Raw genomic sequence first — 12,980 nt, forward strand, 5'->3', positions numbered from 1 at the left:
AAGAAAAAGGAAGACCTGTGTTTTTTAAGTGGAAAGGGAAGGGATATCAGTGCTAGCCCATTCCATCCTGTTTTTTATACCTTTGTTACTGTTGATTCTATTTTCAGTAAATAACTGTCCTTCTGTCATTCAGCTGCTCTGACAAAGATGCCAGGCAAGGCTTGTGTACTCATGCCAATGAGGCGGTGTTGGCCACCATGGGTGAGTTGCTTTTCTTTAACTCTTCTCCACCAGAGTTGTTCCTCCAGATGTGCTCAGGCATTCCAGTCCATAGTGTCTGAAACTGAAATTTCTGAAATTCAGACTTAAATTACTCCAATGCCCTCTGAGTAGAGCAAAATGCCTCTGTAGACATTCATTAACCTAGATGGGGACTTTTCCAAGTGACTCCTTGGTCTGAAGAATTGTTCTGTTTTCTTTCATCCTATACCCCATCCACTGGGCTCTTCCCATTAATAGTACTCTATTTCACTGTCCCCTTTGTGTTTAGTTGAAGATGGTTGACTGTAGAAATTGCTTCCCAATGCAGGAGTAACCTGTCAGCAAGTAACCTGTCATGTAACTCCTCCATTACAGCCCCATTACAAAGATCTTGACACTTATTGATTTGCTGGGGCCTGGGTGGGAGGAAAGTTGGCCATATGTTTGTTTCATATGAAGCCAAACAAAACCCTTTGCTAAACATTTATGTGCTGACATTTTAGTTTATGTACTTCTGTATGGGTAAAGCCCCAGCATCAGGCATCACACCAAGGTCAGTATTACCCAGTGAAATATAAAAGTGCATAAATTACCCTTGGTATTCACTTTCAGGAGAAGGACTGCACGTCAGCTACATTATTGGAGGTCTTCTCAGCATCTTGTTTATTTTGCTGCTTATCGCTGCTTTAATTATATATAGGTAAGTGAACTTTTTTCCCTCTCCTGGCCAATTGCAAACTCTTGGATTGTAGGAGAAGAAGTCTCTGAAAGCACTAAATCTTTCTTTATTTTCATTTACAGTCCTTTTTTCCTTCATTGAAAGGAGTGCTTGATGATTTTATTTGAGGTTAGAGTCCTGTGCCTCTAAAGTGTTTGCAATGCAGTTCTACTATTTGAAACCTTATTAGCTAAATTTTCTGCAGAGAGTTATGGACAGTAATATGAGATAATTCATATCTCAGTAAACGGATGAGCTTATGTGCTTTCTGACAGATAACTTCACCAATTACTGCCATGATAGCTTTTGTGATTACATGGCAGTGCCTTGCTGTACTGGTAGCTAGTAAATGGATTCATAGCTGAAGAGCCAGGTGAAGCCAGGATTCTCTCTTTGGGGGACAGTGGAGATGGCTGAAGCCATCCACTTGCTGAGCACTCAGGAACTTTGGATCCTGGCAGTGGGTTCCTGTGACTTTTCTGACAGCTCTCTCCCTCTAGGCATAATAAGTCCAAGTTTACGGACCCTGGCTTGGGGAACCTAACCTACAGTAATCCTTCATATCGGACATCTACCCAGGAGGTGAAGATTGAATCCATTCCCAAACCAACCATGTACAACCAGCTGTGCTACAAGAAGGAGGTAAGAACTGCTACTAAGGACATGGAAGCCCAGCCCAAGCTGCTGTTATCACAGGCCTCACTAGGTGGAAGAATTGCAACTTGTGAGCATTTACCTTTAGGACACAGAAGGACAGCTTCAGTGCATTGCTCAGACTGCTATGGACATCAGCCAGCAACACTTCTTCACTAGTGAGCTGTAGTGAATTTGACCTGTCTTTAGTTCTCTGCTTCTTACCCACTCCCACAGTGTCTTGTATTTCATTTGCATTGGGTGCTGGCCCTCGAAAGTGCATGAACCAATTTAAATTGTCTTCCTTGGATACAGGTCCTGGTTAGTGACTTGCACCAAGGTTGCTTTGGACAGTCACCAAGGGAACCAGGCAGCCAGAAGGGGTTTGGTAACAAGAAAATGGCTCCTGGCTGTGCACAGCCTGAAAAGGGTGGGATAGGGGAAAAAAATAGAGCCCTTATTAAATAGAGCATTTTAAAGGCCCTTCAGAGGTCTGTACTTTGTGCCACATGATGGAGAGAGTTTAATATGATATCTTGCAGCACTTAGTTTCTCCTCTCTTTTCTCCTCAGAAGCTTTCTTATCACTCAGATAGCTTCTCATCTTCCCTGTTCTGATTTCCGTCCACATCCTCACGTCAGGTATCACTGCTCTGTGTGCTTGATCCTGCCTCCCTCACTCAAGCTCTGTTGTGTGGCTCAAGCGCTGTCCGTACTAATTGCTCTTTCTTGGTTTCCTCCCCTGCTTTTATGTCCTTAAACTAGCTCTACTGTCTGTCAGGAACATACAAGTAATTTTCTGTGGCAGATTGTTTGGTCTGGGCTTTGGCTACTCATACTCGCTGATATTTTGAACAGGCAATTTCTGTTAGGACAGTTTGTGATTATCTATTAGATTACTTGGTTCCTCTGGCAGGGATCACAGACTCACACAGGGGAAAGTTTTCCCTTACTGTTCTTCAAAGGTACTATCCAATAGATTCCCCAAATCTTCAAGCCATTTTAGCTTTATCTGTTAAGGATAAGCCAGGATTATTTATCTGGGAATCTAAATGCTTTCCATTTTCCCTTAATTCTGATGCTCCTTGATATACTCAGATGTATATTTCCCCACCACCTCCACTTTCTCCTCAGGGATAGATCAGGTGCTCCTTATTTCACAGTGAGCCAAGTTACATTTCACTATTTTAATCTCAGTGTGGTCCCTTTTGCCTCTGATCGTTTTTGTTGATTCCCTATAATCTCCTTCCCCTCTGCTGCTGTGAGACTTGGACTCAACAGTGGTATTCCAGCTGTGAGAGGTGAATCTAGAATGACTCAGATGTAAAGATTTGCAAACCTTGAATTGATCTCCTGCCTAGTTTTACCATGAGCTTTTCTGTCTGTTTCTGCTTCCCATTTTGTTTGGTGGGGTTTTTTTCCTTCCTTTTTAGTCTCAGTATTCTTACTTTCTTCTGTCAGGGAATATGTACAGTTGAATGAGAAGAGCAGCCTCATCCTCATTCTGCTTCCATGACTGAAGAATCAGGGAGTTTGGAATGAGAGCCCTTGCAGGGAGGACTCATCTGGGGGTGGTAAAGAACTAAAGAAAGCTTAAAATGGGTTCTGTCATTGTGGCAGTTAAAGCCAGTGGCTGTTTACATGGAGGTCCATCTCTTTGTCTGCTTTCCTGTCTTTATTCCAGCTCTGCATTGCTCTTTGCCATATTTTTCCATAGATGTATTCTTTTCATTCATCTGTCTTCTCCCTAGACTGGTCCTGACCACAGCTACACTAAGGAGAAGATCAAGATTGTGGAGGGGATCTGCCTTTTATCCAGTGATGATTCCTGAATGGGATGACCTGAAGCAGATTCGGAGCTCCCGTGGAGGGATCCTCCGGGACCACGTCTGCATGAAGACAGATACAGTCTCTATCCAGGCTAGTTCTGGGTCACTGGATGACACCGAAACTGAGCAGCTGCTACAGGAAGAACAGTCTGAATGCAGCAGTGTTAACACAGCAGCAGCCACTCCTGAGCGGCGGGGCTCACTCCCAGACACAGGCTGGAAACACCAACGCAAGCCCTCCACAGAGAGCGAGGTCTAAAGTACACGTGACTTTGGAAACAGTCGTACCCTCCCTACCCTCTGCTCTGCACAGAAAAGACAGACTCTGCCTGCCTGGCAAGGAGGGGCACAGAGACCAGCCTCTCTTGCAAGGGGCCTGAGACTGGGACTGCCTTTCAGCATGGTGCCTGGGCAGCTGTGTTGTTGTGTCTGGAGAAGGAGGATGGGTGGGTTGGTTGGAACCCAGAGACCCTTTTGACTCATTTTCACTGTCTGTGGTTTATTTATATGTTCCCTTTTCCTGGAAGTTGCCGCATTAACTTTTGCAGTGACTTGTCTGGCCTGAATCTGGTTCAGAGTGTCTGTTCCCTGGCAACCTGCAAGTCCTGTGCCATCCAGCTCACGGTCAATGCCCATGAAGAGAGCAGAGCTGCCTCATTGCTGGCTCCTGGTCACAGAAGTACCCCTAGTCATTCCAGCACTAGCAGCACTCTTTGAGGCTTTGTGTTGAGGGGTCTCTGACATGAGAGAGGTCTTTTATAGATGGGATATACTTTGGGGCTCAAGAGGACACTGACACAGCATCAGGTCACCTTGTAAAGGCATAAAGAGGAGATAACCACGGCTGCCGAGACTCACTTCATGAGAGCATCACTGCTTACTTTCATATCTGCTACTAAAAACTTTAAGGAATGCTCAGATGGGAGCACTGTGTCTGTTGCTGGCAGTGGACACTGCTCCAGTTCTCCCCTTTCCCGTTAAAACATGTTTCTACTCTGGAAAAACAAGAGTCAGCAAATGCCCCTTTCAGAACTGTTCCCTGTGGGTACTGGAGTCTGAGTGCTGAACTTGAGACAAGGAGAAATTGGTATTTTACTTAGCTCTACAGGGCTAATGGGGGGAAATGGGTCTCAGCAACACCTAAATTTTACTGATCTTTGCATAACTGATACATAAAAAAAGAAAAAGAAAATTTGCTAGGTCCCCACTAGTCCCAATTCTGCAAGGTTCCAATTATTTTGGCCTTTAGGACCTTTGATTACCATAATAAGGGAAAAGAGATAATTCCTAGGTCGAGTCTTTCCCAGGGGAATGCTCAGTGCTGACAGTTAGGAACTGCTTTATTACTAGGCTGAGCCCATTTGACCTAGAATGGGAGGCAATAATCAGGGAGCTGCAAAGGCCATTCTAAGTAGTTGTTTATCAGACAGAATTGCACTTTAAGTTCTTCTGTTACCACTAAATAGCTCTCATTGCCAAATAATTTTTCCCATCAGCTGCATGAGCTTCAGTTCTCCCGCCTCCAAGACTCTTACCCTTTAGGGAATGTCATCCTATCCTTGCAGCCAAAACCCAGCAGCATTTGGTGCTGGGTCTTGCATGCTCCAAAGGACTATTGCCACCTCTTCATACTCTCTTGTCATCTGTTTGTTCAAAAAGAAAAAAGAGAAAATATTGCTTGACACTTCTTCAAAAACAAAATTGATATTAACCCCTCAAATCACATGGTAAAATATTAAGCATTAAGCCAGATCCTTGGAAGCAGAAGTTCCCAGTGAAGAATTTCTCACTGCAAACTTTGTAACCTCTTTTATCACATGGGAAGAGGTCAAGTACATTCCCATCCATGGTGTAAAGAGAACAAAACATACACTGGGGTATGGTTCAGAGGTAGGGGGAGGGTACAACTCCCATGCAATATATTTTTCAGCTGATTAAAAAGGAGAATCATCCTACTCTGCTCGAACCTTGTTTATATGCTAACAGTCCTGCTACCCCTGAAAAACACCACAGTTGCCAGTAGTTTGCCTGTACTTTTCACAGTAGAGGTAGCTTTGTAGATAGGGGAAGATTGCAGCTTTGACCTGGCTAGGTGGCTTGAGACTCTGTCCCTAACTGCACCATTGGGCTGACTGGTGTATATTCCTGTGGAAAATGAACTGGAGCTAAGGCTTGGATTTCCCTGTGTAATGTGGGACTCTTCCCTACTCCCAGAGGGATTTATTTTTTTTAAATTAGATTTTTATTTAATTATTTATTTGTTTGACTCCAGCCTTGGAAGCATTGATTTTGTTGGGCAGAGGCACTTTCGGATTGAGGTGTGGACTTGACTGGGAACTGAGAAAGGAGTGCATATCACTGACATGGACGTTGCCTGTCTAAGCCACTTCACGCAGGGACAACACCAGAGGGCTCAAGCATAAGCAGAAGAATCAGATCATGAGCAGAAACCATGTATAGGGGCAGGGGCATCAGGGCTGGGAGTGGGGAGATGGGGAAGGAAGGCTCTGACCTGTAGGGGACAGCAGGGTTTCTTTGGGTTTTGGAATGGGTTGTTCTTTTTTTTTCCCAGTAGCTTATATGACCATGCACCAAAATCCTGTGGTGGGACAGGGGTGAAGGGAAACATCTGCCCAGACCTGTCACTTAATCTTAAGTCAGCCTATCAGAGTAATTGCCGTCCAAGTCGCAGGTGTGGAAGGGAAAGGAAAAACACAGTCAGTCTTCTCAACAACTCATGGTGTTTGTGATCTCCACCTTGATCAATGTTCTCTGCTGTTTCTTAGGCGAGACCCTGCACACTCCAGCCTAACAACCATTCATAACTGCTCTCTGCTCCCTTCCTCAAATGATTATGGTGAAAAGGAGCAAAAAAATATCACACAGCCTCCTCTACCAGAGAGGTGGGCAGAAATTTGTGTCTTTTTTATAGAGACAGCCCCAGTGAGATGCTGCCTTGGGGATGCATCATGGTTCCCATTCCGGGGAAGAGAAGACCCTCGTTGCACTTAGGATGTTAAGAATGTAGAAAGGCTACTGGAGGATGATCTCTTGAGCACTGATTTACTATGTAAAAAGCAAACCTCTCTCCTGTCTGTCCTGAGCTAACGTCAGTGATTTCCGTGTGTTCCTGTGTAATGGTTTTAACGTTACTCACTGGAGACATTGGATTTTCTGGAGTTATTTAACCACTGTGTTCAATATTTTAGGGGTTGATGATAATTTAATATAAATTTAGCTTTTCTTAACCACTCTGCCTGGCTTTTGGTTGTGAATCATGCATGTTCTTTGGACTCTCCTTTGAATGAGAAACTCCCAAACCTGTTCAGACAGGACCTCAACTTTGCTTTATTTGAGAGGAGCAAGAAGATAGGAAGAGATTTGGGTTCGTAGAAACCTGATTGTAGCACGCACTGTACCCCTTTGATTTTGAATCAAGGGCCCAATATCTACAGTCACTTCTGCAGATTCTTTCACACACATAATACCTCTCACTCTGCCCCATCTTGCTTTTTCACCCCCTCTAACATGGCAACAGCAGACGGGGCTGTTCGTATTAGGACTGTAGAGATCTCAAGCCTCTGCCAAGTGGAAAATAAAGTTCTGAAGAAGAGCTGCTTTTTCTTTCTGTAGGGGGTTTTGTTTAGGCTTCTGTCGCCTTTTTTTTTAACCAAGAGTTTAAATAGTGCCAAAGGCTGAGTAATGAATGAAGCATCCATTAATAACTGACATTACAGTACTGGTGCTAGTCTTGTAACACGTTCTGTCCTTTTCTGATGAAAAAACTACCTAAAACATTTAAAACAAGTGTATTTCTGCTCATTTAACAATTGAAGAACTGTGCAGAATCCATTTCAATCAGGTCATGAAAAAATTGCCTTCTTCCAAAAAACTGATGGTGCTCACATGGCATGGTGGGGAGAGGGCAGCGTAAGATTAATTGTAGTTGTGTGCATGGCATTCTGGTGTCCCTTGTCTTCTTTTCTGATCACCCATAAAAAATTTTCCTTCAATTTTTAAAGCTGAAGTGAAGAAACAAACGAGAGAAAACACACTGTGCTCCAAAACCAGTTCACAGAATGGGTCAGGGTGGAGAGGACACTGTGGGTCACCTGAGCCAACCTCCCTGATCAAGCAGGGTCACTCCAGAGCACATGGCACAGGACAGTGTCCAGACAAATCCTGTGATCTCTAGTCAGGGAGACTCCACAACTTCTCTGGGCCATCTCCCAGTGCACGGTCACCCACACAGTAAAGTTCCTCCTATTCATGTGGAATTTCCTGTGCATCAGTTTCTGCCCGTTTCCTCTTGCCTTATTGCTGGGCACCACGGAGCACAGCCTGGTTCATCCTCTGACACCTCTTCAGATACTGACAGACATTGGTGAGGTCCCCTCTCAGTCGTTTCTTGAGTTACTGCTTTACAAACTCACTGACCATAAAGAGAAGGCCCATTGCTCTGTAACAGGATCTTCTCCAGAGCCGAATCCATCAGCTCCGAGATGCTTTAGCCCTTTGCCGGCGGGTCCCGCGGTCTGACCCGGCCGCCCTAGGACCTGCGCCTCTCGCCAGGCGCTGCTCCGGCCGTAGGGGGCCCGGCAGCCCCCTCCTGCACCCTCCGCGGGGACACGGCGGTGGCCGAGAGAGCGGACGGGCATGCCTCGGTAGCTGCCGAGCGGGGTACGCCCGGTGCCGCTGGAGACCGCCCGCGGCGGTGCGCGCTCCCGATAGCCCCGCTGCCAGCTTGGGAGCGCGCGGAGAGCACGCGCTGCGACTGCCCGATTCAAACGGGCCAATAAGAGGCGCGGGCGCGAGCGCAGGCGGGGCCGGCAGCGGCCAATGGGCGCGGCGGACACTGGGAGGTGCGGGCGGTGCTGGCGATTTCAAACCCCGCCGAGCAGCCGCCGGACCGTCACCGGCCCGACCTGCCGGGCCCAGGTGAGACCCGATGGCCTTGTCCCTGCCCCGGTGGGCTCCGGCCCCTTTGCCATCCGCTGTCCGCGCCCGTGGGAGGGTGGCTAGGCCTGCCTCCGCTGCCAGGCCCGAGCCTCCCCGTTTCTCTCGGGAACCGTGTGGAGGCGTAGTCCCAGCGGTGCGACATCTCCCCACGGAGGTGGTCCCGGCCCGCGGGCTGCGGCGGCATCCGTCCGCAGAGCCCGGCAGCGTGAGGATTGCGGCTAGTAGCGGCGAGAGGCTGCGGCCTGTACCGCGCCGCGCCGCGGAGGTGCAACTTGCTCAGGCCGCCCGCCAGCCGGGGCGCGATGGGGCCGGTGGGAGCCGCGGGCTCGGCGGCTCCGCTACGGCCGCCTCCGTCCGTTGTGGGTCTGGGGCTGCTGCTGGGGGCCTTCCGTGGGAGGCGGCCGGGATAGTGGGCCTGGGAGCCGCCGGGGGAACGGGGCACTTCTGTCCCCTGAGGCTGCGTACAGGATCTGTTCCCCTTCTAGAATATCCTAAGCAAAACGTTCTCTGGGGTAATTGTAGTCCTAAAACCAAGAGCGTGAGCTCATCTCTTATTTCTGCAGCTCTGTTGTTGGGTGCGAGTATTAAGAGTCAGAGCCCCTCGCCAGGAGGTGCTTCCTGTTGAATCCTCTCTAGTATATGCGAAGAAGAGCTGGGTAGAAGTGTGTGTCCCATGCTTCTGCACGCACAACTTTCCTGCATTTCATTTGATTTTGTTTCTGAAACAGATAGTCTTGTGATTCTTCCGAAGACAGTACTTTTCAGGTTGGTGTGCAGAGGGTTTTCCTCCTGAATCTGGAAGTTTTGGGTCGGAAGACAGGCTGAGAAAAGATACTTCTGTGTGCCTTAAGCAAACCAGAATTCTGTTCTAAGAATAAAAAAAAAAATTAAAATCATATGTGCTACAGTTTTCTAACTGATCTGTGTTTACTGTGTATCATCTATCTGGTTATTCTGCAGTTTTTACTTTTTGCTGATTTTAGTGCTTGATTTTCTGCTGAACTGCAGTGCTGTTCAAGTTGCCTTGTGCAGGTGAGAAGGGGATGAGAAGTTGTCAGGATGTTGAGCTACCAGCAATGGGAGCCCTTCCTAATGTATTACTCTTGTATCAAAGAAAGTGTTGCTATAGGCTTTCAGTGAATCTATTCGTTTGAAACTGTAAAGCTGCTTAGTTCAGAATCCATGGAGTCTTGAATATTGGCATATTCTAAAGGTGTACTCACAAAAGTCTGTTATTAAAACTTTGAGAAAGGTTCACCTCAGAAGGTAGAATGATTGAGTGCAAATTGCCTGTATAATATTGACTCTTTAGTGTCTAACATGAGATCAGTTGATTGTACAAAATTTAGAATGTGGTTTGGTCTTCTTGCCTCAGGCTTGGCCTTTCTTTAAACTTTGCTGTTTTGGTAGCTTCCCCTCATATTGAACCTACAGATTCACTGTTTGGTTTCTTTTCTACTTCAAGAATTGTGATAGGGCTAAGCCTTATAAGCACCATTGAGAGAGTGATATATCAAAGCAGAATCACTGGCAAATGGCCTTCAGGTACAACAGACTGTTTCTGAACAAATGGTTGCAGATGTATTGAAAGGAATTCTCAAAAACACAAAGTTGGGTACATTAAGTAGGTGACCTGCTATAGGAGAAATTATGTGACAACTTCACAAAAAGAAACTTGAATTTTAGAAGTATGGGAGTTATTCAGACTGCTTTAGATCTGTATTGATGGTTTCTCCCTTGGTGTTGTAATATGAAAAAGGGAATGCATGGTGATGGAGCATGATTCCTGGTTCTTGTACACATAAGACTTGTATTTTGTCAGACTTAACTTTCATGCTGGCTCTTGTCCTTCCCCTTGTATGGGTCAGTTATGTAAGCTGGGCCTCTGCCTCTGAAAACTTTGTTTGCCACAGTGAGCCTGTGCTCTCATACCAGAGTCTGCTAAAATGGGAAGATCTTGTTCCTATTTAATAGTCGATGCAGGAAACCTGAATTTCAGTGTAATGTAATGAATGGTTTCACTCTGTGTGTTTGTTGATAAATATACAGCAGAAAAGCACTTAGCATATTGTACGCTCCTTCAGTCAATCGTTTTTGGGGATTTTTGCTACCCAGTTGTCATCTGCAAATGCAGCACTTCTGTTTGCCCCTTCTTATATATGACTAAAGCACATCTTGAACAGTACATCCAATTAGAAACTGCTCTGAATATTTTGTGGAGTAGAGATAACTATCTTAATTATCTAATTTGGAGGATTTTGTTGTGAAGGATGCGTGACTGGAAGGACACTTGAAAGATGTAAATGCTTGCAAACCTTTAATTAAGGTTTTCAAAGTCACGGTCAGTGTTCATCTGGTTCCCTTTTTTCCCATTTCTGCCTCTCCTCTGTTTCACACTACCAGCAGCAGTCCTTATATGGTTTATAAAAGAAATATATAAACTTGTATTGCTAATTTGTTTGTAAACTATTTAATGTAAATGGTTTGTCAAATCTGCCGGAGTAGGATGGCATTAAAGCCATTTGCATCTGTAGCAGAATGGTTGGTTCAAGACAACATAGTCCAAGACTAATATGGTGTAGCTTTGCTGACGCTTTGTTGTAGACTGTTCCCGGGGGTTCATGTTATATGGGTGGAGTTCTGAAGTGATTGAAAAGCCTTGTACCCTTTTGTTTAAACTAAATATTGCCTTGCACCGGGCAGTGTTGCTCTGGCTGGGGTTGTCTCTGACAGTTCGGTGGCTGCCAATGTCAGATGTTGAAAAGCAGAAGCTGCTGTGCGTGTTCGTGCCTTTCTGCTGCAGAGGTAGAGTGAGGTGGTAGGAAAAGTAACTTGGGCAATTCAGTGGAAGGATGGCTGGTGCTAGCGGTGCCTAGAAGAGGCATCTTTCTTCGGCTAACTAAAAAGATGGCCGGAGAAATACAGCCTTAAATCACATGGCTTGATGCTCTTCTGAGGAGGAAGCAAGTGACACCCAGTTCCCACCATACCAGCTAATTCAGTTGCTATTGTAACTATAGAAAAGGCATCTCAAAATGTCAGACGATGGGTTAGAGAGATTGCTGATGAATCAGCTCCACCAGGGCGCTGTCATTACACATCTTGCAGCAGCATGAAATGCGGGGATGGTACGGTGCCAGGCTCTTCGTTCGTACCTCCTTTGGAAGGCACTGTTTCTCCTTCCCCACGGCTGGCCTTGTTCCTGCTGTCGGGTTTCAGAACCGCTCCCTCCTTCAATTAGGGATTGCTGGATGATTGGTGGCCTGGGATAATGTCTGCTGCATGCTGGGCTATGACCGCAGCTCCCTCTGTTAGAGTAGTAATTGTTCTGACGGGCATGGGCGTTCGGCGTATGACTCATGAGGCCAGCAGGCCTGGCGGGCCAAGCTGCTCGCTGGTCGCCGGCCCGGCGGCCCCTTCTTTGCCGAGAGGCGGCACCGCGGCCGCCGGCAGGGCCGAGCAGCGCCTGCTGCCTCTCGCCCGGCCCCGCGGGGGCGGCTCGGCGGCGGCGGGAAGGGAGCGCGATGTGCCCGGGGCTGCTGCGGGGTCAGCGCGGCGGGGCCGCCGCTGCCCTGCCCTGCCCGCCTTTGTCTGGCCCCGGCGCGGGCCGGCTCCCGCCCAGGTGCGGCCGCGGCGCCCCGAGCCCCGCCCGCGGCGGGGAGGGGCTCGTCCCGGCCCGCCCGCGGTTCCCGCCCGCTGCTGCCGGGAGCCGGCCCGGAGCTGTCAGGGTGAGTGTCCGGCCAGGCCCGGCCGAGCCGCGGGCGGTGCGCGGCGGCGCTGCCAGGGCCCGGCCCGGCCCGGCCCGGCCGTGGGGCGGGGGCGGCGGGCACAGACAATGCCGGGCGGGAGGGCGGCCTGCTCGCCGTGCCCGGCCGCGGCCTGCGGCCACACTCCCGCGGAACGGGAAACGCCGCCGGGCTGCGGGGACGCCTCTGGGGCTGCGCGCAGAAGTGGAGGGGGTATTCTTCTGGAAGGTGCTGGGGATGGCGGGGGCGCCGCTAGTTGCAGAAGGAAGCCGTGCTGGAGGGAGCTTCCCTTGGAGAAGGAGGGAGCTAGTGATGTCTCCGCGGGAGCTTTCCTTCATCAGCAGTTCAGGCCGTCCTTTTAAAGAAAATCACATGAGCCTTTTCATGCCTGAGCTCCGTAAAACCTCTTGAGGGGTGGGGGCCTTTGCAGCTTACAAGCACAGTCCCACTGACATCTTTCACTTCCGACTGTCCACCCTTAGAATTATGTCAGAGCATGCCTGTGCACTTGCCCGTGTGTTGCCCTTTTCCCTTTTGCCCTTCTCGCCTCCCTAAGACTGGCTTCACTCCAGGCTTACCCATGCAGTTACAAATTGCTTTTGGTCTTAGCTGTAACAGAAGGTCAGTTTATTTTGCATTGTCTCTCACTTTTATATGAATGGAAAAGAATGGCCCTGGTTACTTTCAGAGGCCATGTATTAAAATGTATTTTTCCAGAAAAATTAAGTATTTGTATATCTTACCAGTAGCTTGTCATTTGTGCTATTAAAATTTCACTGGGGTGAGTTAGGGCATACAAATTAAAGCAGGCAAGAGAGAATTTAATGCTGTTTGCTCTTTAATGCCATTTAGTGTGCATTTCTCCTTTTTCTTTTTGTTATTCTGAGGTCTTTCT

The 12,980-nt window shown here is 47.8% G+C and overlaps 2 protein-coding genes across 2 annotated transcripts in view; both read left to right on the forward strand.

The window, feature by feature from the left end:
- The window catches only part of LRP4 (LDL receptor related protein 4), an 83,421-nt gene extending 76,787 nt beyond the window's left edge, over positions 1-6,634 (forward strand). Inside the window, 5 exon segments of the mRNA XM_036384113.1 lie at positions 134-201; positions 814-901; positions 1,420-1,561; positions 3,303-3,380; positions 3,382-6,634. Of these exon segments, the coding sequence (XP_036240006.1) occupies positions 134-201; positions 814-901; positions 1,420-1,561; positions 3,303-3,380; positions 3,382-3,639 (634 nt within the window). The 3' untranslated portion in view covers positions 3,640-6,634.
- Positions 6,635-12,008: 5,374 nt separating this feature from the next.
- Positions 12,009-12,980, forward strand: part of CKAP5 (cytoskeleton associated protein 5) — a 50,709-nt gene continuing 49,737 nt past the window's right edge. The window contains 1 exon segment of the mRNA XM_054515027.1: positions 12,009-12,067. The gene's annotated coding sequence lies outside the window, so the exon portion shown is untranslated.

The sequence above is a fragment of the Molothrus ater genome, chromosome 6 (assembly GCF_012460135.2).
Source record: "Molothrus ater isolate BHLD 08-10-18 breed brown headed cowbird chromosome 6, BPBGC_Mater_1.1, whole genome shotgun sequence".
In the NCBI taxonomy this organism is placed as follows: Eukaryota; Metazoa; Chordata; class Aves; order Passeriformes; family Icteridae; genus Molothrus; species Molothrus ater.